This window comes from Centropristis striata, chromosome 9 (assembly GCF_030273125.1).
Source record: "Centropristis striata isolate RG_2023a ecotype Rhode Island chromosome 9, C.striata_1.0, whole genome shotgun sequence".
In the NCBI taxonomy this organism is placed as follows: domain Eukaryota; kingdom Metazoa; phylum Chordata; class Actinopteri; order Perciformes; family Serranidae; genus Centropristis; species Centropristis striata.
Window position 1 is genome coordinate 32,748,209 of NC_081525.1, and position 23,829 is coordinate 32,772,037.

The window sequence follows — 23,829 nt, forward strand, 5'->3', positions numbered from 1 at the left end:
AAGTTAGACTGCTGGCTCGGCTGTGTAAGTTAAAAACCCCTCTTTAAAGACAGATAATCAAAATGTGGTTCCTGCGTAATGTAAATGAATGCAACAATTAATTAATGGATGAAGTCTGCATATTTTTTCACATTTTCATTTATAATGAGAGTTTATTAGGAAACAGCTTAATTTTTATCTGCCGAGATGAGATTTGGCACTGGCAGCTAAACACAGCATGTGGACTTTGCATGCAACTAATTGACATTATACAATAGGTTAGACGAAAAAACTCATCATTACTGATAGACTTTAAAATAAAGGAAGGACGTCACCTAGTGGTGTCTCACTTGTTGCACAGAGAGTTGATGTAATCGATAATACTCCAAATTCTTTAGTATTGAAAATAAATGTAATATTTGCAATGATGAACCAGAGTGAGTGAGTGAGTGAGCGAGTGAGTGTGAAAATGTCATCATAGATTTTTTTAAACATGTTAACAAACATTTACCTCATTGGTAACGTATTGATTATATATTGTAGATACGACATATATAAATGCAAAACAACAAATGCTCCCAACACTGGATTTTTATGTAAATTTAAAGAATTCAGAGTATTCTTGGTAATGAAACTGTTAAAATTCTGTCTGTTCTTATCATAATTTGAAATGATGGAAATTAACTCAATTTAATCAAGTATATGTCTGCAATGTTTGTATGTATATTTTCTAGTACAGACTGAGAAAAAAAGAAAGTAAGTGGGGGAAACACTAAATAGTAGCTTAATAACAATAATCCCATTAATATATAACATTTCAGTAAAGCATATGAAGGTATTTTTTTGTGTAAAAGACAAAAAATACCCTTACAGTATTCACGTTATCAGATAATTATTAGATTATTATATAAAATATGTTTCTATTTTTCAGTTTCTGCCATAATTTCTAAAAAAAAAAAAAAAAAAAAAAAAAGAATTGATAATAAAGGTGAGCGACTTCCGGAATGACTGTTACCATGGAGACGGGACAACTTTGAGAGCTGACCTCATGTTTGATGTCCTGTAGCTATCACTTAGTTTAGTTTTACACTCTCTAAGATGTTTTTGGTTGTTTTATAAGACACGCTGAGTACATTTTCACTTCCTCTGGAGACATGTCGCAAAGGTAAACTTCCCAGGTACACACACGTCACTGCCGCAGCATCAGCGGCTAACTTTGGCCGGACAATTTTAACTTGAGCTAACGTTAGCTAATATAGCTCGGCTGGTTTCATGTAAACAAACAAAACGTAAACAAATGCATTTTGCAATAGCGCAACAAACAAGTACTGTGACTCAAAAGTACATTTGAAAGCAATACTTACAGTGATGACTCTTCAGCGTGCACTTTAGAAATGTAAAACTGGCTCAACACTGACCGTTCAGCATCCAACAACACCACAGCAAGCAACATGTAGCTACGATAAGAGTACAATAAGTATTTTAAAGAATGTTTTCCAAACCTCGCTCATGGCAGCAGGGTGGCAGCAGGTACTATTGGCCTAATACAGGGATGGGCAACTTAAATGCTGGAGTGGGCCACAATTTTTCCTCAACACTACCATAGGACCGTGCAATTAACCAGATATGATGAAACTGCAATTTTAAATATGTTCACAGTGCAGTAACTTAACATAGTTCATGCTCAAATGCACGTATAACAGAATAAATAAGAATACAAAAGGTTTGAAGCAAATAAAAAATAACCACTTACTGTGATTTCTTTTTTTTTTCCAGTGCAAGAACAGCAGACCAAAAATAATTGCAAGAAGTCATTTTGTGCATTTGTACACTGCACTTTTAAGATTTCATGCTCAGAAGCATGCAGTTGTACTGAGGGCCACTTTAAGTGAGGGTGCGGGCCGTATGCGGCCTCCAGTTCCGCATCCCTGGCCTAATATACATGGCAAGAGCGATGATGACACGTGTGATTGTTAGCAAATGAGACTCCTGCTGGTTTTACACTGGAGCTGCTCCACTGACTATTTGACTATTTAGCAGTTGTTTGCTGGCCTTTACATTCATAGCTTTGTTACCCTCAGCCAGTGGTGGGATGTAACTAACGTTAAGTGCATTTAATCACGTACCATACTTCAGTACAATTTCGAGGTACTTGTACTTTACTTGAGTATTGTCGTGTATTTAACTTTATACTTCTACTTCACTACATTTTAGAGGCCGATATTGTAATTTTTATTCCACTACATTTCGCTGCCAGCTTTAGTTACTTCTCAGGTCAAGATTTAACATAAAAAAAATACTACAATTTAAAATGATTACACATTTCTAAATTAAACCACAGACAAATATTTTAAGTTGTTAAAATTAGCCCCAAAATAATTATACAACAATATATTTGGAATACAAATAAAAGTCTAAGTGGGTGCATTCTGCATAACAAGTACTTTTACTTTTGATACTTTAAGTACATTTTGATGTTGGTACTTTTGTACTTTTACTGAAGTAAGTTTTGAATGCAGGACTTTTACTTGTAATGGAGCAATTCTGCAGTGTGGTATGAGTACTCGTACTTAAGTAAGGGAAATTAATACTTTTTCCCACCACTGCCTTCAGCATTTGTATCTATCTGTTTGTTTGTTTTTTAAACAAATACCCAAATACCACAAAACAAAAAAAACCCTCATCTTCTGAGGGCTTCATCGTTATTTTTCTATTATTAAGAAATGGCAGACATACATTTTTTTTCTTTAAACTTTATTGTATCAGCAATTATAAAAGTCACTGGCAATAAAAAACAATAAAAATGGCTCCTGCTGTATGTGGTGGAGCACCAGGGCAACTAAAAGGGCACCCTGGAGGGCACTTCATCATGTTTTATCTTTACCACAGGGGCATCCAAGGGGGCACAGAGGGGGTCAAGGGGCATTGCTATAATTTTTTAACATGAATATTTTTGTGCTCTGAGCACAAGCCAAATGTCATATAATTCCATTATTTTAAAGAGAAGATAGACATCTCTCAATGTCACTCAATCTCCGACACTCAGCAACTCACACTACATTGATAAATAGCGGGAAAAAGTGTATTTTTGATTTTGCAGTGAAGTCAGCTCATCAGATTGTTTACATTGTTTCAGGACATACAACCAGCTGTGGGCAGATGCTCAGTTAGAGTTGAGCCGTCTGCTAACTGAAGAACTGCCTGCTGAGCCCCCTCGACCAGAAAAGGATAGGGTGGTGTTCTTCCAGCGTCTGGCCATGCTTTATGTGCGCTACCTCCAAATCTTCAGACAGCTTGAGGAGATCTACGACCTGGTGGTCCACCCTCAGAAGAGAAGAGTTATTCGGGCGATTCTCGATGGTGTGATCGGTAGGGTGCTAGAGCTGAAGAATGAAATGGTGGAAAAAGAGTTTTCAGAGTATCACTACATGGATGATGTTCTTCACGATTTGAAGCTAACACCAGTGAGTTTCATTTTTAAGAACAAGTATTATGTATAAATTATATATATATAAATTGGATTGCTGAAATGACCTGAACAAAATCACATTGACTTATTCACAGCAGATATTAGCCATTATATCTGGGATGACCCTTCAATAATGATGTTTCTCAACAGCTATTTTCTTTGTTGTCACTGTAGGCCGACCTTGACATCCCTATTCCTCGCTATTTTATCCGTGATCGCAGTAAAGAATTTCAAGAACGAAAGACGATGCTAACAGACATTCTTAAAATGGTGGAGGTTACTGAAAGCCCTGAAGTGAGTAAAAAAATGGCCACATTTTATTTAAAATATGTATGTGTAGACTTGATATTCTTTGTTCATTTCTTTTTCATATATATACAAAAACACACTAAGGAAAAATAAAGTGACAGCTAAACACCTGAAGGCTTAAACTGGGAAACAAAAAATATTGTTTTCATTCCTAAATTGTTATATTTAATTGGTCAATGACAAGCTTGAACCATTTCAATTACTTTGCACCTACAGCTCCTAATGGTCAAGGACATGAGTCAGGAGGAGGCCATTAAGATAATTCAAGTGACGGAGAGGGCCCGCCAAGGACGCTTGAGGGCCAAATTGAATGAAGAAAGCAGAAACATGAACAGTATGTACAGGGCCAAGGATCCTGGAGCAGCTGCCATTGAGTCAGCCACAGTCTGCATTCAGAAGGTCCTCTGTTTTCAACATAATCCTACACATGTCCTTGTTTTCCTCTTTCTTTTGCTTAAGTCATCTTTCATGTTGAAATGTTGCAGGTTTGGAGGGGCTACATACAAAGGAAAAAGACAAAGGTCGCCCGGGATGAAGAAATGTTTTTTCTGGGAATGGTGAGTTACACTGATCATCAGTTTTGCTAATTATCTTAAACTGCAAAAATAGGTACTCAGCTATTAAAAGAAAGCCAACAGTACTTCTAATTAATCCAGTCTAAAAGCTAATTGATCTGTATACCTTATGTCATCTTTTGTCTTACTTGAGATTATCATTAACATGCCATTTTCCACATTTCTTCTGTCAAAATGGAACAAATATACCATGAAAGCTGTGTTCCAATATTTGTCAATAAAATGTGAGACGATGTGATGTTTTTAAATGTCTTGTTTTGTTAGTCCAAAACTAAAATATGGAGTTCAATATGAAACACAATAGAGAAGCATGTTTGAGAGGATGACAAAAGTATTTTCGGCAATTTTTGCAAGAAAAAACCCCATAACCGATTAACATTGTCAGTCGACCATTCATTGCAGCTCTACTTGATTAAATTTCTTTTTGAGAGATTTTCAAATGAAAGAGTGTATAAATTATGTTTGGTTGCTTTGATGTTAGGTCGTTGACCCAAAATACCAGGTGCCATGCCCTGCAGAAATCACTGCCCAGGCCAGTGAAGCTTGTACACGGATTAAACAGGAGGAGTACAAAGAAGACTATGAGAAGTCTGTAGTGGCGACCACAAACCAGCTACGAGATGTAGAGGGTCACGACATGAGCAAGACCATGAAAGAGCAAATCCGACATTGGTTCATTGATTGCCGGTAAGGGGCTTGTTTTAATTTTTGTTACTTCAGTGGACTATTTCCACATTAAATAAACCATATAGCTGTGCTTTTCTCACTGTTTTTCCTTCTGTTTGTGTTTTTTAAATAGTAATGATAAAGGAGTGTTTCCAGACTTCCCAGATGCAGAGGACGGAGGCTCAGCTCTCATTTTTGCTGAAAAGAACCCTCAGCAGGTCAAGTTCACGCTGAGTGAAAAGTACGTTTTTTACAGTAGTTTTTGGAAGGAGAATCATATTTGTGCACATATTTTTTTCAGTTGATGGAAGAAATTGCAGCAAAGGAAGAGGAGGAGGCCAACAACAAACCAAAAGGGAAAGAGGACAAGAAGGAAAAGGGAAAAAAGGAGAAGGGAAAGGATGAAGAGGAAGTAAGAACTTCTTGATATAATATTCAGTAAATTCTGCTGATCAGTAGGATTCTGCTTATTCAAACTAATCATTTCCTGCTGTTTCGAAACCTGCATATTCAGTGAACCTGTGTAACTTTACTCTGAACCGCAGGAAGAGGAGGCAGGTTTGAAGATGCTACCTTCTGCGTTTCTGTCAGACTTGGTAGTGGAAAACAAAACCTTTGTAGGTATGTTTAAATGTGTGGATATTATTATCATTATTATTATTATAATTCTTAAGTGTAGCCTCTCAAATTATTAGGAGACAACACTTGTAGTATAAAAAAGATTTCATATTCAGTTAAAAACCAGTTTGAAACCATATTGTTGTTTGGATGTAAACCTATAAAATGGGAACAGGCATGTAACATACCATCAAGGCTTTCCTGTTTTGTTTTTTGACCTCTCTGTGTATAAAGGTGTATATTGCATTCACATAATTAAAGCCTGAACTGAATATTTGTCATTCACAGATTTTTGGAAAACCCGCAATGAGTCCAGAAATTTCAGCCAGAGGCACGAGGTGGAGCTGATCAAGGAAGAAAAGAGGAAAGTCATTGAGGCAGAGATCCGAGTACAGGTGATACTGATAACTACAGAAAAAGAAACATTTTAAATTCTAAACAACACATCTTAGGAATTTAACAGCCAATCTGTCGTTTGTTTCTAAGTCACTGGTGTTAAAAACTAATAACAGCACCACCTGTAGTCGCACTCTTTTGTTTGTTCTGCTTTTATCAGGTAGACGAGCAAATGAGACAAGAGCTCGCTGAATGGAAGCTAGCTGTGGATAAAGACAGGGGTGGTAAAACCAAAGCAAATGCCAAGGTAATAAGTGAGTGGAAATATCTGTCAGGTTCGGTCTCACTTTACGTTGATTACCTTTCGCTGTGTCCTTACAACATTTTTTATTCTTCACAGAAAAAGAAAGGATCTAAAAGTGGGAAGAAGAAAAAAAAGGAGAAAGATTTAACATCTGATAGGTGAGGTCACATAGAGGATGCGTGAATGAAACATTTTGATTATTAAATTGAGTTTCATGAAGTTAATAAATTGGTCAATGGAAAAAACAACCACATCATTTATTCACGTCTACTAGGACTCTTGAGTCTCTGTGTCAGGAGCTGGTGGAACAGGGATTGTTGAAACAGGCAAATAATGTTAGACTGCAGGATTACATGGGTAAGACTTTGAATGTTGTTTAATGTTGTGTAAACTGCTGTGCCATCTTTTAGATCTCACTGTGTTCATCATTCTGATTATAACTGTACACATAATCAAGCACTTTTTAAAGTCAAGGTAACTGTAAAGTCTTTAGTGCTGATGTGCTGCCCTCTTCTGGTTTGTGATAGACAAAACACTGATCTAAATTAATAATTTCTAACAGGCACATTATTATTTGTGCATAGGGAAATTATTTTTGCAGTTTTCCCAATGATTCACAGTGCATATTAATAAGTTTTATTCCCTCTTGTTGGTAGGTGACTATAGCTACCTCGGGACCACACTGAGGCAAAATGACATTGAGCCCATGCCATCATTGTCAGATGTGCGGCAGGTCTTATCTCTCTATGCAATTTTACCATTAGGTATGAAAGTTATTTAATTAAAATTGTATTCATTTATTGAGCAAATACATACTATTTTTTATAGTTACTGCTGCTTATTATGGAGCACTACAGTGTTGTTGCTGATCATCGTCACCAAAGAAATCCTCCAAGCATTTGATAGGCAGAACATTTTTTGTGTCTTTTCATAAAAACAACAGTGGCGTTATCTAAACAAACTGGCATTTAAAGGGGCCAAATTCTGAAAATGAATGTATTTGCTACTTATGATCAGGGCTGATGCTGGTTAAAAATGCAACTATATGAAAGTGGAAAATAATAATAAAATATAGTATCTTTATAGCAGTCTTATGAAGGGGACATTTTGTCGTCTAAGGTCACAAGTGGGAGTTTTTTTTTCAATCTGTCTAAATAAAATTCCCCCTAGCATTCATAATGTTGGTTAAAAGATTTAAATCATATTGACAGACATTTTTGTCCTACAAGGACACTCGAGCAACTCTTTTAAAGTGAGGCATGAAGATTAAATATATATAACTGAAAATGTTGTTTCTGGTTTGAATATAAGACGTGTGTTGTTGCAGGCTCTCAGGTGGTACACGAGAAGGCTCCTCTGATAAAGGCCATCCTACTGGCGGGGCCGGCAGGTGTCGGAAAGAAGATGTTGGTCCATGCGATCTGCCAGGAGACGGGTGCCAATCTGTTTGATCTGTCTCCTCTGAACACGACAGGAAAGTACCCAGGCAAGAGTGGCCTCGCCATGATGCTTCACATGGTGTTTAAGGTAACACACTGGTATTTAAACAACTCTAGTGGCATTGTCATTCAAGTCTCTAATGTGGTTATTCCAAAGTTCTTTTAATGACTGCTGTAAAACCATACGAGTATTTTAAAGTCATAATCCTCATCTACAATACTGAAGCATAACATAAACCGACCTATATACGTAATGCCTAATCTCATTAGAGATCTTATGACTTAACTCAAATACCACCCAAAATGCAAACAGTGAATAGTATAGTAGTATGTGGGGCAGTTTGTTCTCATGTTGTAACCTGTCATAACAATATGGATTCATTTTAATATTTCATGGTGAAGTTTCATTTTGACCTACTAACCCTTGTACAGAAAGTAAAAATGCAGCTCTTTCATGATCATCTTTGCACAGGTTGCAAGATTGCTGCAACCTTCGGTAATATGGATTGAAGATGCAGAAAAAATGTTCTACAAGAAAGTTCCCAAGGAAGAAAAAGAGGTATTTCTGGGCAGAAAAGCTCAACAGCAATATCATGATAATTAATGTTTGCATGTTAATTAATTAGTTAACCATTCTGTGCACAGTTGGATCCCAAACGGTTGAAGAAAGATTTGCCCAAGTCTCTGAAGTTGATCAAAGGGGAGGATCGTGTTCTGATAGTAGGAACAACTAAAGACCCCCTAACTGCTGATATCAAGTCACTGTGTAAAATGTACAGCAAAATAATCCTCATCCCAAGACCTGACTACGGCTCGAGATACAGTAAGAACCGATGCATTGGAAAACAGTGTAAGTATGTTTTGGTTGTTGGGATGAACAATTACTTTTGACTCTGTTTGCCTTCAGTCTTGTGGAAGCAACTGATCAAAAAGCAGGGAGGTGATGTAACCAGGGCCCTGGACCTCAGCTCTCTTGCAAAGATTTCTGATGGCTACACACCAGGTCACATGGTCCAGGTGATCCAGAGCGTGGTCACCAAGCGTCGCATCCTGCAGCAGGCCAACAGACCGCTGACTGCTGCTGAGTTTGTCGCTCCACTAGCCAAGATTGATCCTGTGTTTCAGGAAGAAGAAGAGGCCCTTAAAGTACAGTGAATTCATCATATTTTGTTTTCCTGTTGCATTTTCATGATTAGTATCTGCTTTGCTGATTTTTAATTTTGTGTTTTTCTTTCTTTTGTATCACCAGAACTGGTATGCAAAGACCCCCCTGGGAAAGAAAAGAATTAAAGCTGCCACAGGGAAGGAAGAAGAAGAAGCACCGGTTAAAGGCAAAGATGCAAAGAAGAAAGGGAAAAAATAAATATGTCATGTGTTTTTATTACAACTTAATTTGTTGTTGTATATTTACTGATGACTGTCCAATTTACTACCTACTATACAATAAATTTAAAAGCAGCCAAGGTGTTTTGTTCTGGGGTTTTTTAAATTGTTTTATATTTGGCAGCAGGTGATGCATTCCAGGATGCTACAGAAATACAAACACATCGTTTACATGGTAACTTCCTGAGATACATAACAAAACAATGCATATAACAATGCATAATCAATATTTACAGGCAGTAGGCCTGTAAATATTTTTAAAAAACCAACCAATTTTTAAAAAACCAACAACATTCTGTTCAGTGATTTCAGCATGACTGTTATCACTGCTTCATTTTCACGTTACCTGATAGCGTTAGCTAAAATAAACACGTTTTTTAAGTGACATTAACCTGAACGGACTTTGAAGAAACATTTTCAAGTGGACAGCAATTGTGGCAAGTTATCGTCTTTTTTTTACTGGTAAGAGCTTCAACATAAATACATAGAGTGACACCTTTTCATACCTACTTACATTGTACTGTGAAACTTACTTCTGAGTCTTTCTCTGCGCTTCTCAAGGACACGTTGAGGTTCTCCTGGGTCTCTCCAATCTGCTTCTTCAGCTTCGTGGTCATGGCCCAGTTTGTGCTAGTGAACCTGGTGGTGGCAGTGATCATGCAGGCTCTGGAGGACAGCACTGAGGTACAGTTACTACAAATGCATAGTTCAAACTTCCTAATATTTCCTTCATTTATCAGGTTTTCTGAAAAGACCTTTTTAAAAATGTATTTTACATAAATTATACAAACAATTCCAGTGGCGGTTCTAGACCAGTTTTACTGTGGGGGCCAAGCAGGGGCCAGTGTTTAATCAGAGGGGCCCATTAAAAACGGCAAAGATTATATTTAAGCATTCAAAACCTTTATTTTAGCTCATTTAAAAATCTCATTGAAGTATATTTGGAAGATACAAATACACTGACTGAAACAATGACCAACAATAATTATTTTTGCACTTCAATGACATTTCTCATTCTTGTGCACAACTACTTTTTTTTTATTTTGAAAGTGCAGTATAGTGAGAATGATCTTTTTTTATATGTATATTCACAAGCTTTTATTGAACAATTAAACTTTTATACAGTGGACACATTCTGGGTTCCTTTTGTGCACAATGAGATATTGTTTGAAAAAAAAAATAGGTAAGAATTGTTCCGTCGTTCATCGTTATAAATTGTTCATTTAAATATTAATTTGACACAGGGGCCACAGCAGGGGCCAAGGGCTTCTTCACAGGGGCAGTGGCCCCTGTCGGCCCCCTGTGTAGAACCACCACTGAACAATTCCACTTACCGTGGAGCATGCACGTCAGCTTGAAAAAGCTTAACAATGTATACTCAAACACATATATTCAACATATACAAAGAATACATTTTTCCAATAAATAAATTAATAATTAATTAATATTTCTTCAAAAAAGACTGAAAAAAATGTATTTAAAAAAAACTCTTTACTTACTCTTACTCTTTGTAAATAAAATAGAATTAAAATTAAAATGTTATGTTCCAGGAAAATCAACAACCTGCTAACTTGTGTCTCCCCCGAGAGGAAGAAGACGTGCTGGGCAGTGAGTCCCACTAAATCCAGGATCCAGATCCAGATCCAGATCCAGCCAGGCTAGACAGCTCCCAGACACAGACAAAGCTGTTGTACCAAGTGCACTGCTCTTTTATAGAATACAGTTGTTGTCTATTTTCCATATTTATATCTTTATTTGTTTATAAAGTGAGATATATGATTACAGATTTACCTTACAGTTTTAGATGTTATTTTGTTCAAAATTCAAAATTCCATCATTATAGTACTAGAGAGGCTGAAAATCTTCATCTCCCTCTGCATAAATCTTCCCGCAGTCAGTTTTTTATTAAATATGGTGGAGTTGGAATGCAAACATTAATTTACTAGACTCTTCTGTCTCATTGTTTGTCGACAAAAAGAGACTATGAAATGCTCGGCTGTCAAAAGCAATTAGTTCAAACTAAAAGTGTTCTTGTTTATATGTTCAGGCAGACTCTTTGCTATTTGCTACTTAATTTTAACCCCACATATACTTCCTACACTTAGATTGTTTTATAATAGATATAAACATGTATTTGATTGTTTTGTATTTTGTTTTTCGGATTTTGATTATTTTTGTATTGTTTTTATTTTTTTTGTTGGATTTTTCTTATTCTAATGTTTTTTGGGTGTGCCTTTCATATAAACCTTTGCAGGTTTCTGCTGCACCCACACTATGTGTTTTATATTGTTTATTTAACATATAAACAATATAAAACACATAGTGTGGGTGATCAGATGATTTGCTAACACTACATTTTATAGTGACGTTCGTGTTGTTTATATTTGTACATTTGTTTTTACGACAAATCTTTTTATGGCTATTGTTTTTATTTTAACTTAATGGATTTAAAAGATCTCATTGATTAAAGATGTAATTATTTTTTATGTTTTAGGCATGAAAGATGTGTAAATGAGATTGTAAATATTTGATTCAACTTTTTCTTAATGAATGATTTTCATCTGTAATGAATAAATGTGAAGTATAATTTTCATTTTTCTCCTTTTCTGTCAAATTTTGCAGTCCAATAAAAATAACACATTTAGAAGAAAGAAAAAGAAAGGTATTAACACCTAAATGATGTAGCTTTGGACTGTGGTCCAGATGGTAACGTAACAAATACACAGCATGACAAAACCTTTTTAACAGGGAATCCATGCTGGACTTTTGAGGACAGTGGTCGTCACTGCACCTTGTTCTCCTCCAGAGGGAGACAGAGATCTGGATTACATACTGCATACTATCTGTGTAGCCTCCATTGTCAGGCTAATCTGTTTGTTTTTCAATTAGTTTACAATAAATCATTGTTTTCTTCAGGATATGATGAAATATGTGCAGAAACATGACACTGTTCACACTGCAACCTTGTAATGCTACTGCAAAGGAAAAAATTGGCGTTTTACTCTCCAAAATGTTTTCAGCTACAAACGTATCCATTGTTCATTCTGTGCATTGCATGGTGTAACATTTTAACAGTACTCCCACACATCAAGTGTTGTATTTAACCCTCTGAACCCAAACTTATGTTTTCTTTGAAAGATCGCCCAAAATATGAAACGAAGAATTTCAGGAATTTGAACCTCCCAACAGTCCTTGGACGGTTCATAGGTTATGAAAGTAATTAGAAAAAGGAACCAAAATCAAGCTTAACATTGGGATATTACTGTCAAAATCACTTTATTCTACAGGTCTCATTTAAAATGTTGCCAAAAATGAACCGCTTGGAATAACTAGATTCTGTTAAAAACATTATATTCTGCCCTCCACAGTGTTGCTGTGAAGTCATGATTGATTCTGTTGAGACGATAGGTCAAATGACTTTTTAAAAAATGTTTTACTCAAAATCAGACAGAACTGCAGACTGTTTACACAGAGCAGAGAGCAGTGGACAGGAGAGGCTGTAAAAATGCAAATTGTTAAACATGTATAGGATGTGGAGACAATTTATTTTTCCAACATGCATGGCACTTGAGTAGAAAAGTGTTTATTCTATTTCATGATTGTGCTGATTCCATAGAGGTGCAGGACTTGTATATTGCAGTGAAATACAAGGCCACAGTGAGTAAAATGTTAAAAGAGCAAAAATGCTCGAAATGGCTTGGGGTTCAGAGGATTAGTCCACTCTCACATGTAATATACATACTTAACATCACAGCTAAAGTGTTAGGAGAACCCAAATACAGATTAAACAGGCTGACTAGTGCAGTTCATTGATTTATTTAGAAAAAGTCTTACAGGCGAGAGTCCAAAGGCAGCTGGTGACTGGTAACAAAACTCCATAAAGCAACAAAGACAAACAAACAGAAAGTTGAGCGATCATAGAGTGAGTGAGTGAGTGAGTGATGAGGCAGTGAGATGCAGGTGAGGAGCTGGGCGATGGTGACCGCAGAGCAGATGAGGAAAGAGAAGCAGCTGTGGCAGTCAGGAGATGGAAAAGGAGGGGAAATCGATAACGTGATGCTGCAGATGTCGTGCTCGAGTGTTTGAGTTCATGAGGGCTTGAAATGGTATAAAGGAACTGGACAGCAGCATGCTATGTTACCTGGATGAAGCCAGAACACATCATGTACAGCTGTGGGTTTGGGAAGGTTTTTCTTCCAAACTTTTTTTTTTTGGTCAAAACTGCACCAATAAGCAAAATGAAAAGACAGGAATGATAGATAAACTAGATGTGTAATTAGGCTCTGCTTACACTCTGATTCCATGTGTTTTTTATGCACCATCTTCAGTTTATGTTGTGTTTGTGTCAATTTAAAATGAAAGACTGGAGGTGTCCCAGTGGCTCACTGGTAGAGCACAGACCACTAAGGCTAAGTCCTTGTCGCAGTGGACCCGGATTTTAATCCAGCCTGATGTCCCTTTACTGCATGTCTTCCCCTCTGCCTCCAGCAGAGACCAATGGAAGACTGAATATCTCTGTGCCAGTCCTTCTTGTTTAATGGTTACTCTGTATTTTAACATCACAACATAAAGAATTATTGGTAATTCTCTCAGGCAAAGTCTGCAGAGATGCAGGCTTATGAAAAGTGTCATTGAATTATATATTTTATTTATTTAAATTAATTAACCTTTTTTTAATTCAGTTTGACATCCCTAAGCCCTCACAGACTTACCAGTGAGTCCTTGAGTGTGGCGTTTGGGATTGCACCATAGTTTCTCTGAGGAGTGGCTTGGTAATTTCAGCTCAGTTTGTCCTAAAAGATACACACGGTTTGTACTTTTTAGGACATTTCTTGAGCGATTGTACATTTATTTTGTATGTTGTACACGGTATGTGATTACAGTTCAACGCTCCAGAAATCGAAGAAAAAACAAAACCTGAACCTGAAACTAAATTTAAATTAATTTTTTTTGTAATTTAACCCTTTGAACTGCTGTTTCAGGGTTTTTTTGTATGTGTGTGCTGTTTTTACATTTTACTCACTGCACCTCAATGGAATCAACACAATCATGGCTAGAAGCGGAAACAACTCAAAAATGTATTTTGTGCAGCACAACAGTTAAAATGACATAAATCATGAAACAAGAAAAAAAACGCAAGTTGAATTTGTCTGAACGATAACAATTCAACGATAATGCCTGTTTTTACAGTTTCTAAACCGTTGATTTTTGGCGATCTTTAAAAGAGAACGTGTCAGTTCCGCAGGTCCAGACTTACTGCAAATGTCATGCTGGATTTAAGCAGAATATCAAGTCAGGCAGGTTCTGTAATATTATAGCTTGTATATCAACAAATAAACTTCTGTTTAATAGGATAACTTTAGTTAGTGTTAGTGTTTATTCCAGTATGTAGTTCTGGTTGGTTTCTGTCCCAATACTGAAGCTGTGATGTAATCTTTCATCTCTGAACGTGTCATAACGTTTCGTCTGAAATAACATGACAAAATCTCGCAGGAATAAACTCATGGAGATTTAATATTATGCATCAATAAACAGGAAAATCTGATACAATCAATGGTTATTATGATCAAAATGAAATAAAAAATACATTTTGATTGCTCTCTATCAGGCGAGTGATACTGAAATGTATGGCAAGGCCTCGATTCAATATAATTTACAAAGACATAACATGGAGGAAAAAAACAAAAAGTGAAAACTAACAGAATTTAGCTTGGACACTGAATTTCATTTGGCTTGTTTCTAAAGACATTTGTATATGCGCTAGAGGAAATTTAAACAATTTGAATTCAAGATTTTACCAAGTTTTCCACTTAACCTGCATACAGCACCAGGGATATGTTTTCCTTTATAGATTCCTTCACCAAATTGATTAATTTTAAGACTTTGAAGGTTCATTTAAATTAACCCGATTCCAACAGGCCAAACATCTAGAACAGACGACAATCAAACAAGGGACTCTGTTGTAAGCTAGCTACTGCATTAAGAGATATTCTTGTGCATTTTCAGGTGAGAATTGTTTTTTTTATTTCATCCAAATATCATTGCATTTAGATCCAACCTATGTAGCTGTAAATAAGAGAATGAATGGTGGTTTAAGAAAGAAAGCAGAGGTGTACAGTAGGATAAATATTGCCCTCTATGTGGTTATCATTGGACAAAAAAACAAGAAAACTGAACGGGTAGAACACAGTCTGGACTCGTAGCAGCATAATGAAACAGCATCAGTGTTTCAAACGTCTACTCTGGTTCTTCCTTCAGAGAGGGAACGGGGGACAGGGTGATGTGTGGGACAAAAAGGAAGACTCGGTCCTGGCCTTGCGCGCTTGTCGTGAACCAGCGATCCAGAAAGACAAAAATATGTAAACAATCATTTGTTCTTTAAATGCCTTCAGGTAACATGGAAACATTTTCATCGGATTGTTTGTTCTCTGTCCAGATTGAAGTCCCTTTAGCCTTTTATCTAAACTTTTTTTGGCATAATGGACACCTACATCTGTCCTTTGACAGGCGTGTCAATGATCTCTATATTGCATATATCTATCACAACTCTCCCAATCAGCGAGTTCAGATGCTATGGCTTATGCGGGGCTTTGATTCTTGATAACACTCGAGACACAGAACAGTGTGGAGGACCAAACAGGCGGCGACATGGGAAGAAAATGGAATGATTCCTAAAGATGTAAAGCCATCAAGTTCTCAAATATTTTACACTATTGCCAGAAAGAAAAATAAACAAAAAGAGCATTGAAAATAAAAAAAAAGAATATATATTTATATATATCCATCATATGTATATCTATATATAAACAACAGTTACAACTAGTTGCAGGCAAGCGGAGGACTTCTCCCCCGCCCCTTTAAGATTCATCCCTTCCACCGTTATAAGGCTGTCAGACTCTTGGAGGGGGCAGCAGCTTTCTTTCCTCAGTCACCAGATTCCCTGAGATGTAGAGCGCCGTTTTATTCGTCAAGGTTTGTATTCGATTCATCAACCCCCTTTTGCCCCCCCCCACCCAAAAAAACCCCCGTGTGTGGGGAAACGAGTGCTGCTCTGGCTCGTCCTGTGGAGCTGATGAAGGTGAGGTCGTGAAGCTGACGGACAGTTGCGAGACTTCCTCCGTCTCCACTCCGAGTCTTGTGTTGGCGGGTGGTGGTGGTGGTGTTGGTGGTGGGTATCGGTGGAAGTGACATTGCCCAAATAAGGAGAGGAGCTTTACTAGTTTTCATGTTACATCTTAGATGCTTTTCCCGTTTGTTTTCATTCATTTCCATATTGTTGTTTTACAGTCAAATGCAAAGCTGTGTACATATTCAATCATCAGTCATTCCAAGGCTTGGAAAACAAGTGGTTTTGCAAAAGAGTTCTTATGAAGACTCTGTCGTGTGTGCAGTTCTTTATGCATATGTATGGTGTGTGTGTGTCAGAGTGTGCGTCGTCTGCTCACTGCCTTTGAGAGACTAATCTCTTTAATAGAGGCTCATCGTAGACCCAGCACTCCCCGTCCTCGTGGAATAGCTGCAGAAACACAGACGCAGGAATCATTTATTACTCTCAAACATTTGAACTGATCATAAAATAAAACTGCAACTTTTTGAACACCGATCTTTATCTACAGCTGAAACAGAGGTGTTTGATCCATCAGTTTTGATGTAGACTAAGCTGCCTTTACGGCAAAAACAAGGATTGTGTACAATCAACCAGTGGTGGAAGAAGGATTCAGATCCCTTATTTCAGTTAAAGTACGAATACATCACTGTGAAATTACTCCACTACAAGTTAAAGTCCTGCCTTCAAAACCTCACTGAAGTAAAAGTACAAAAGTATCAGCATCAAAATGTACTGAAAGTATTAAAAGTAAAAGTACTCTTTATGCAGAATGGCCCTACTACTACTATATGTATTTTAAATACATAACTGTATTATTATTATTATTGATGCATTTACGTAGCAGCATTTTACTGTTGTCCAGATAGGGCTCATTACAACTACTTAATATACTTTAATGTGTTTTGAATTTATAAACATGCAGAGTAATTTTAAATTGATCATATTTTTTCATGTTAAATTTTGACGTAAAAAGTAACTAAAGCTGGCAACTAAATGTAGTGGAGTAAAAATAAAATATTTGCCTCAAAATGTTTGTATTTTAATCAACTGCACTTAATCAATTGCACTTAAGTACAGTACTCAAGTACTGTACTTAAGTACTGCACTTAAGTGCAATACTTGAGTAGATGTACTTAGTTACATTCTACCAATTTTAACATCAAAAGAAGAGAGATGTTAAGTGCTCTATAGGCGAAAAGATGACTGTTAATGTGTCGCAATTTTGTAAAAGTGTAGCCTATTATCATCATTATCACACAGTGATGGTGTTCTCTCTGGTAGCTGAAGAACAGACGGGCTCACCCTGGTCTCCCACTGCTGCTCGTTCTCCTTCCTCTCTCTGGCTTCAGCTCTCTGCTTCTCCTCCAGCCGGTGTTTGGCTTCTGTCGCTGCATCGATGTCTTTCAGCTTCAGGTTCAACGTCACGTCTCTCCACAATCTGGTGGACGAGAGTTTGTTTCTGAGTGAAGGACAGTTCCCTCAGTTCATGATATGGAAGATGGCTTTGTTTAAATTTCTCACCTTCGGGACTCGTAGTCGAGCTGGTCTTCCAGCTTTCTCACTTTCTTCTTAATGATGCCTAACCTCTTAGTGTCTATGAACACTGTGTTCTCCTGAAACACAACACATTCATCCATGTAGTTATAGAAATTTACTCTCCAGTATTATAACATTTCAATTCAACTAATAGATGATTGCTTATTTGCCCAATGTAATTATTGAGTAATTTCACACAATCAAACTCCCCATTGAAGGAGAAATGGAAAGAAAAGAGAAAAAAGGAAGGACTCACTCCGGTTGCCCACTTGGCATACATCACTCCGTTCCATTCGCCTTCAATGGAGCAGAAAGACTTCTTATCATTCGGTGCACTGAAAAAGCAATAGAAAAGAACTGTGTCATTGAAAGGTCAGGCTCTTTCATCTATAATTGGTTTTTCAAGTGTGATTTAAAATGTATTGTGCAACCATTTTCCTCTTACAAAATCTCAGCAGTGATCCTGTGCTTCTTTCCTCCGTAGAAGGGTTTGGTGTGGAACACGATGTTGGCACTGTAGCCCGACTTGGAGCAGGAGATGTTGCACTCCCCGCCCAGCTCCACCCACGGCACCGTCAGAATCGACCTGGACAGACAAACAGTAGCAGGTCAGTGACGCACATATTAAAGACCAGAGACGTGTAATTAAGTGAGGACATGGATAGTAACACAAACCTGCCGTATCCGTTAGGGAAGGTGAGGATGTAATGTTCGTCATGCTCCAAACACGACACACACCCTGAAATAAGACCAGCAGGGTTATTATGACATCTATATGGAGTTTAAGAAGCAAAGTGTGTAAAAGAAGTCATATTTTGGAGTGTATTATGTACCTTGGCCAATATTGTGGACACCTATGGACATGCCTAAGAACTTAGACTTTGTCCAGATGTGAGCGTTGAACTGGATCTTCTGATTTAAACATTCTGCGTAGAATGCAGAAACTGCAGAAAGACAAGAGGAAATACTCAAGACATTGTAGACAAACAAACCAACAATGAAGAGCAAACTATACTCTACTGTGCTTCTCTGCAGAGGATGGTTGGACACTCACTGGGTGGGTGGTGAGAGACCTGCTCTGCCACAAAACACACACTGTTGGACGAAGACCACGGTACGGGACCTTCTGATATCGTCTCCTGCAGGACCGAGGAGAGGAGAGGGAGTCAGAACAGCTGATGTTTTTCAAAGCAACTAATTAAGAAAACAGGAAGAACTAAATCACTGTAGTGACTATGTAAACAGTATATGAATGAAAGGTGAGACGTGTGCAGAAATGTATATGAAGGAAAACCAGTTCTCACACACCAAGGAAGTTTGTTTCACCTAGTGTTTGCAAAAGGGCTTTTGCTTACTTCAGTCAACTTTTGTATTTGTATAACCAAATAGAGTCTCAAAGCGCTTGAAGGGATATTACATATTTTTTGAAGTGGTGTTGCACTTATCCATAGTTAAGTGACAGTAAAAGTTCATTATTATTATATTTTCTTTTTATATGAAGTGGTTCATTCTTCACATTCATTTTTTCATATAAAAAAGGTGAGAACTAAAAATAAACTTTAGTAAGGATGTGTACAAGTTGTGCAGTGGTGGAATGAAGCTAAGCTAAGCTACATTTTTGAGGTACTTTTCAGCACACGATAAATTTAAAGTGATTAGACTTTTTAATTAAAGCTCACAACTGTAAATATTTTTTTAAATGAGCCCTACTTCGACAACAGTAAAACAGCTTTTATATAAATGCATCGATACAAATGATCCCACAATATATTTGGAAAATATATAACTTTCTGAGTGTGTCCATTCTGCATAATGAGTACTTTTAATTTTGATTCTTTAAGTACATTTTGATGCTGATACCTTTGGACTTTTATTTTTTGAATGCAGGACTTTTACTTGTAGTGGAGTTATTTCACAGTGTGGTTTAGTACATTTGTAAGTAAGGGATCTGAATACTTTTCCACCACTGATGTTGTGTTACTCGTGACATTAATCTGCGGTGAAAATTATAAATGTCATACCATAGCTTGAAAGCCCCTTTGAACATCCTTTAAAGTGCTCTATAAATCCTATCAATTATAGAGTTTATTCCCAGCACAGACGCTCATTCACATACTCCCAAGAAGTCCAAAACCACCCAGGGCTGCTGAGGCGTGTGGTCTCACCGTGGGTGGGGAAGGCTCCTCTGTTTCGCTGGGCAGATCCCAGTGGCAGTAGAAGACTTCTCCCAGGATTGGGTTGTAAGGTTTCTTGGCCACTGAACCTTTCCTCCCTGCATGGAAAGCTGACAGGTACCACTTTACCACATGGACCATGCGCCCCTGAGCCTCCTGCTGTTCTGCGATGCTGGTGGGTGTCACAAAAACCAGTTAAAATACATCATATTTAACCATTTTTATATTTGGATGTGTTTAAATATCTGTGTGATATAAAAGCTTGCAACATTACCTTACAAATAAGTCGGGATGTGCAAAGAAGTCTGCGTACATTTCTAACAAAGATCTCCTCTCGAGGATGAAGGTAGGCAGCACCACCTGTTTAATAGAACCAAGGAGAAAAGCTGTAAAACTGTTGCTGCGTGGGTTGTTCAAGAGAAACACAGATGATGTTGGTGAGCAAAAAGTATAAAGGAGCCCTGCAGTGAGAGAATGGCAGACTGAAGACGGGCTGATCGGGGGTCTTTACCTTGGTGAGGTCCATGCCCAAACGAACTTGAGAGAGAAGATGCATGATGACGCTCTTGTGCTCCTCCACAGACTCGCCCTCGCCTTCATCATCGCGGTCATCATGGCTGTCAAACTGATCTGAAGTCAGAAGAAAACAAGTCTCATATGGCTGTAAGAAGATTATGTTCCACTTATCTTTTAACATTCAGCAAAATCAAATCTTAACGCTCTAAATTACTGTGAGGTTTATGCTCACAGGGATCACTTTTACTGCATTACTTGATCTTTGCTCTTATCCGACAATGTAATATTATATTTATGATAGATAATAAATGTATTATATGTATATGTATATACAGTACTGTGCAAAAGTTTTTAGGCAGGTGTCAAACAATGCTGTAAAATAAGAATGCTTTCAAAAATATAAATGTTAATAGTTTATTTTTATCAATTCACAAAATAGAAAGTGAGTGAACAGAAGAACCAGCATGAATTCTTCTAGGCATTTATTCCACACCTGCCTAAGGCTTTTATACAGTAATGTACATTTTCAAAATTAAGCTGAAAACACAGCTCTTTACTCATTTAAATAGCTTTGCACTTGCTCTTCACTGCACTTTTTATTACTGAATTCATGCTACCCTGCTACGTTTTTTATGATCTTTTGCATTTTATATTTGTTTCACACTTTTATGTGATAATGATTGCATTAAGATTTTAAAATCAGGTTTAACCTGCAATTGGTGGGGTTGGGCTGTTAGGGTCCGAGCCAGTTTTATATTGGACTATATTGGATATTTATATTGACTGAAATAGAGCAATCTTTGCATCTAATCTGTGGGAAGACTTTCCGGGGTGAATTATTGTGGAATTAATTTCGATTAGACAAGACCAGTCTGTGAATGTGTTTGTTGGGACAGTAAGACTCTTTAGTCAGTGGCTTCAAAGCAAAAAGAGGCACAAAAACAGTTGGGAGAAATAGTTGTAATAAATTTATGTGCGTCTTGTTTGCTTTCCCTTTTACCTGCATCTGTGGTGCCATTGGACATGGTCGAGTTGAGGGACTCTGTGGTGTCTGGTCGTTTCAGTGCTGTTGCTTCATTAGTGAGGGGCAAGGCAGCCTGAGGCCCTGAGGGACTGAGGACAGGATGGAGGAGGCAGGAAGCAGGAGAGATAAGGAGACAAAGAGTGAGGAGAACTCACAGGAAATATTGTTGCAAACTTCTCGGGCTTCATTTTTTAATTTGCACTGAGCAGCATTTTCCCACCTGACCTGCTATAATCACAGGGTTTTTTTTCAAGCTGTGAAACAATAAGATTCACTGCATGCGGTGTTGGCTGCAGGGAGGCGGGGTGCTACTATACTCACTCTATGCAGTGTTTGGGGGATGTGGTGCTCTGGTAGAACTCGTCAGCATCGTAGAACTCGTCCTCGCTGGAGGAGTAGGAGAAGTCTGGCACCGAGTGCGAGGGGAGGGGCATGTGAGCCGGGGAGGCGACGCCGCTGCTGGGGCCTGACGGGCCACTCCCTGCCGGAGGAATAAAAAATAAAGATATGTGTCATGTCAGCGCTCTGTTGCAGTGTTTTCCTTTTAATTTTATGGATCGAAAAAAAGGATTTCATTCACACAGTATACAGGTCAAATGATGTTATTCGACTGCAGCAGTCATCTCTGAGCCCGGTCCAGCTGGCTGTGTACAGTAACATTAAGCGGTCTTTAACATAGTGACGGCTTCTTCTGCAGAATATATTGACAGTGCTCTCCAGCATGCGGCCTCCTTAATGCACAGCGCAGCATTTTAATACTGCTGCCTCAGCACAGAAGACGAACAGGCATGAACCTCTGCTTTCCTGTGCTTTTCTACTCAGCTTTTTTATTTACTATGATCGTGGACGCAGCACTCCAGTTCGAAGAAGTACACTAATAATTAATGTTCTTTTCCTCCTGTGGTTGAGTTCTTATTGCATTGGCCTGACGTAGCTTGTGCATTAAAGGATCCAACAACCATATTCTGATCAGGACGCGCAGTGTTGTTTCTCCAAATTATGTTATATCTGCAAATGAATGTAGAATCTGTCTGCAAGGCGACAAGATTTTGATATCAGAAGTGTTAGATTAGCGTCCGAGTAGTATTGACCAGTCACGTTTGAGTGACAGAACAAAAGAGGCAGAACGCGCTGGCCAAAATGCATTATTTTTTACCAAATATGCCGTGGTATGAGTGAAGTGATTTTTCACCTGTGCTGTTGGGAGTTGGGGTCTGCAGACTGCCCATCACGGTGACGACGGGACCAACAGGTAACGTGGAGGGGCGTTGGTCTGATTTACACACCTGAGAAGCGTCTTTAGCAAAAAGAGAAAGTAGATGATTTAGGACCTAACCCTCAAAATGAAGCCAAATAATCCCATTAAAAAAACAGCAGGCTGAGAAAGTGATGTGGCACGCTGCAGACAGAAGCGGCAGTTGTGTGGGGGATTACACAGTCGATTAAGAGACCGAAATTAGAATGGCCTACTTTGCACAGCTCGTTTTTTACAGCAGTCTAGTCATAGTCATCTGACTGAAATAACTAAAAACTTTAGTCAGATCTTAGTCACGGCGTTCAGTTACATTTAGTCAATTATTTACTGACTAAAACGACTTAAAATTACACTGAAGGATATGAATCTGCTTTAAAAAGGAACAACACTAGTGAATTCAATTTCAGAAAGAAATATAATAATATTAACACGTGATAATCAATATAAATATATATCATGTGACTGGATGCTGCTGTAGAGCCGCAGCAGTCAGGGACGTGAAAGACCAATGAGTAGAATTTAAGGGTTGGAAGCTCGGGAATCTAAATTCTCCTGTCCTGTCACAAATATAATGAGAAAATTGCTAAACTCCCTGTTTGAGCCAGGTAAGAGGGGCCAACACTGGACTTTTGACTTACTTACTAACTGTGCCTTTAACTTCTATCAATATACTTTCAAACACTAAAAGAACATTTTTTACATTATCGAAACCCTGAAGCTGCATTCACATCAAATCAGGCAATGCAGAGATGAGCCGCGGGGTCGGACGTCGCTGTTAGATCGTCACTAAATGGCTCATTAATGTGAAGTCATGTTGTAAACTTTAACCCCCAAATGCAGCACAGGCAGTCTTTATATTTCACTATTATTGTTTTCTGTCAGAGAGTTTTTATGATCTTGACATTTCTTGCTACAAAGCTTTATGTCACAGCAGCTAGTTAAAAAAAAACCAAAAAACCCAGACTGAGGCTCTGTGTGAGCTTGTTCCAGGAAACACGCTATAAAATCACCAATCATCAGTCAGCGGTGACACAAACGCCTGAGCAGTTGGAGGGAAGTGCTTTTGTTTTGTTTTTTACCATCGTAGTTCTTAAACTTTTTTATACCAACAGTTGTTTTTTCGGCACCAGGCTCAGGC

At 37.9% G+C, this 23,829-nt stretch overlaps 2 protein-coding genes across 8 annotated transcripts in view; one reads left to right on the forward strand and one right to left on the reverse strand.

Annotated features, from left to right (window-relative positions):
• The first annotated feature begins 993 nt into the window (after nucleotides 1-993).
• Nucleotides 994-9,121, forward strand: zgc:153738 (uncharacterized protein LOC558115 homolog). The gene is made up of 19 exons (XM_059341438.1): nucleotides 994-1,144; nucleotides 3,116-3,443; nucleotides 3,623-3,742; nucleotides 3,974-4,156; nucleotides 4,243-4,314; nucleotides 4,814-5,019; nucleotides 5,132-5,216; nucleotides 5,300-5,410; nucleotides 5,544-5,619; nucleotides 5,905-6,011; nucleotides 6,173-6,259; nucleotides 6,353-6,414; nucleotides 6,531-6,613; nucleotides 6,913-7,020; nucleotides 7,584-7,783; nucleotides 8,168-8,254; nucleotides 8,341-8,518; nucleotides 8,603-8,841; nucleotides 8,945-9,121. Exons 1-19 carry the CDS (start codon nucleotides 1,134-1,136, stop codon nucleotides 9,056-9,058), a joined length of 2,457 nt encoding a protein of 818 aa, XP_059197421.1. The 5' UTR covers nucleotides 994-1,133; the 3' UTR covers nucleotides 9,059-9,121.
• A 5,453-nt stretch (nucleotides 9,122-14,574) lies between these two features.
• osbpl9 (oxysterol binding protein-like 9) overlaps nucleotides 14,575-23,829 on the reverse strand; it is a 43,013-nt gene continuing 33,758 nt past the window's right edge. For 6 of the 7 annotated variants that reach the window (XM_059340685.1, XM_059340684.1, XM_059340687.1 and 3 more), the window contains 14 exons: nucleotides 22,629-22,733; nucleotides 21,758-21,917; nucleotides 21,413-21,525; nucleotides 20,408-20,526; nucleotides 20,171-20,256; nucleotides 19,888-20,068; nucleotides 18,777-18,861; nucleotides 18,556-18,666; nucleotides 18,398-18,461; nucleotides 18,168-18,308; nucleotides 17,979-18,057; nucleotides 17,708-17,799; nucleotides 17,489-17,624; nucleotides 14,575-16,594 (listed from right to left, as the gene is read on the reverse strand). In XM_059340685.1, the coding sequence (XP_059196668.1) occupies nucleotides 16,520-16,594; nucleotides 17,489-17,624; nucleotides 17,708-17,799; nucleotides 17,979-18,057; nucleotides 18,168-18,308; nucleotides 18,398-18,461; nucleotides 18,556-18,666; nucleotides 18,777-18,861; nucleotides 19,888-20,068; nucleotides 20,171-20,256; nucleotides 20,408-20,526; nucleotides 21,413-21,525; nucleotides 21,758-21,917; nucleotides 22,629-22,733 (1,547 nt within the window). In that variant the 3' untranslated portion in view covers nucleotides 14,575-16,519. The remainder of the gene's footprint in view (nucleotides 16,595-17,488; nucleotides 17,625-17,707; nucleotides 17,800-17,978; nucleotides 18,058-18,167; nucleotides 18,309-18,397; nucleotides 18,462-18,555; nucleotides 18,667-18,776; nucleotides 18,862-19,887; nucleotides 20,069-20,170; nucleotides 20,257-20,407; nucleotides 20,527-21,412; nucleotides 21,526-21,757; nucleotides 21,918-22,628; nucleotides 22,734-23,829) is intronic. The other variant, XM_059340686.1, reaches the window with a different exon arrangement.

Excerpts from the sequence above, each read along its gene's own strand:
- zgc:153738 (XM_059341438.1), top strand. Across the intron at positions 5,020-5,131 it reads CATTGGTTCATTGATTGCCG|TAATGATAAAGGAGTGTTTC; the intron begins GTAAGGGGCTTG and ends TTTTTTAAATAG. Across the intron at positions 5,217-5,299 it reads CTGAAAAGAACCCTCAGCAG|TTGATGGAAGAAATTGCAGC; the intron begins GTCAAGTTCACG and ends TATTTTTTTCAG.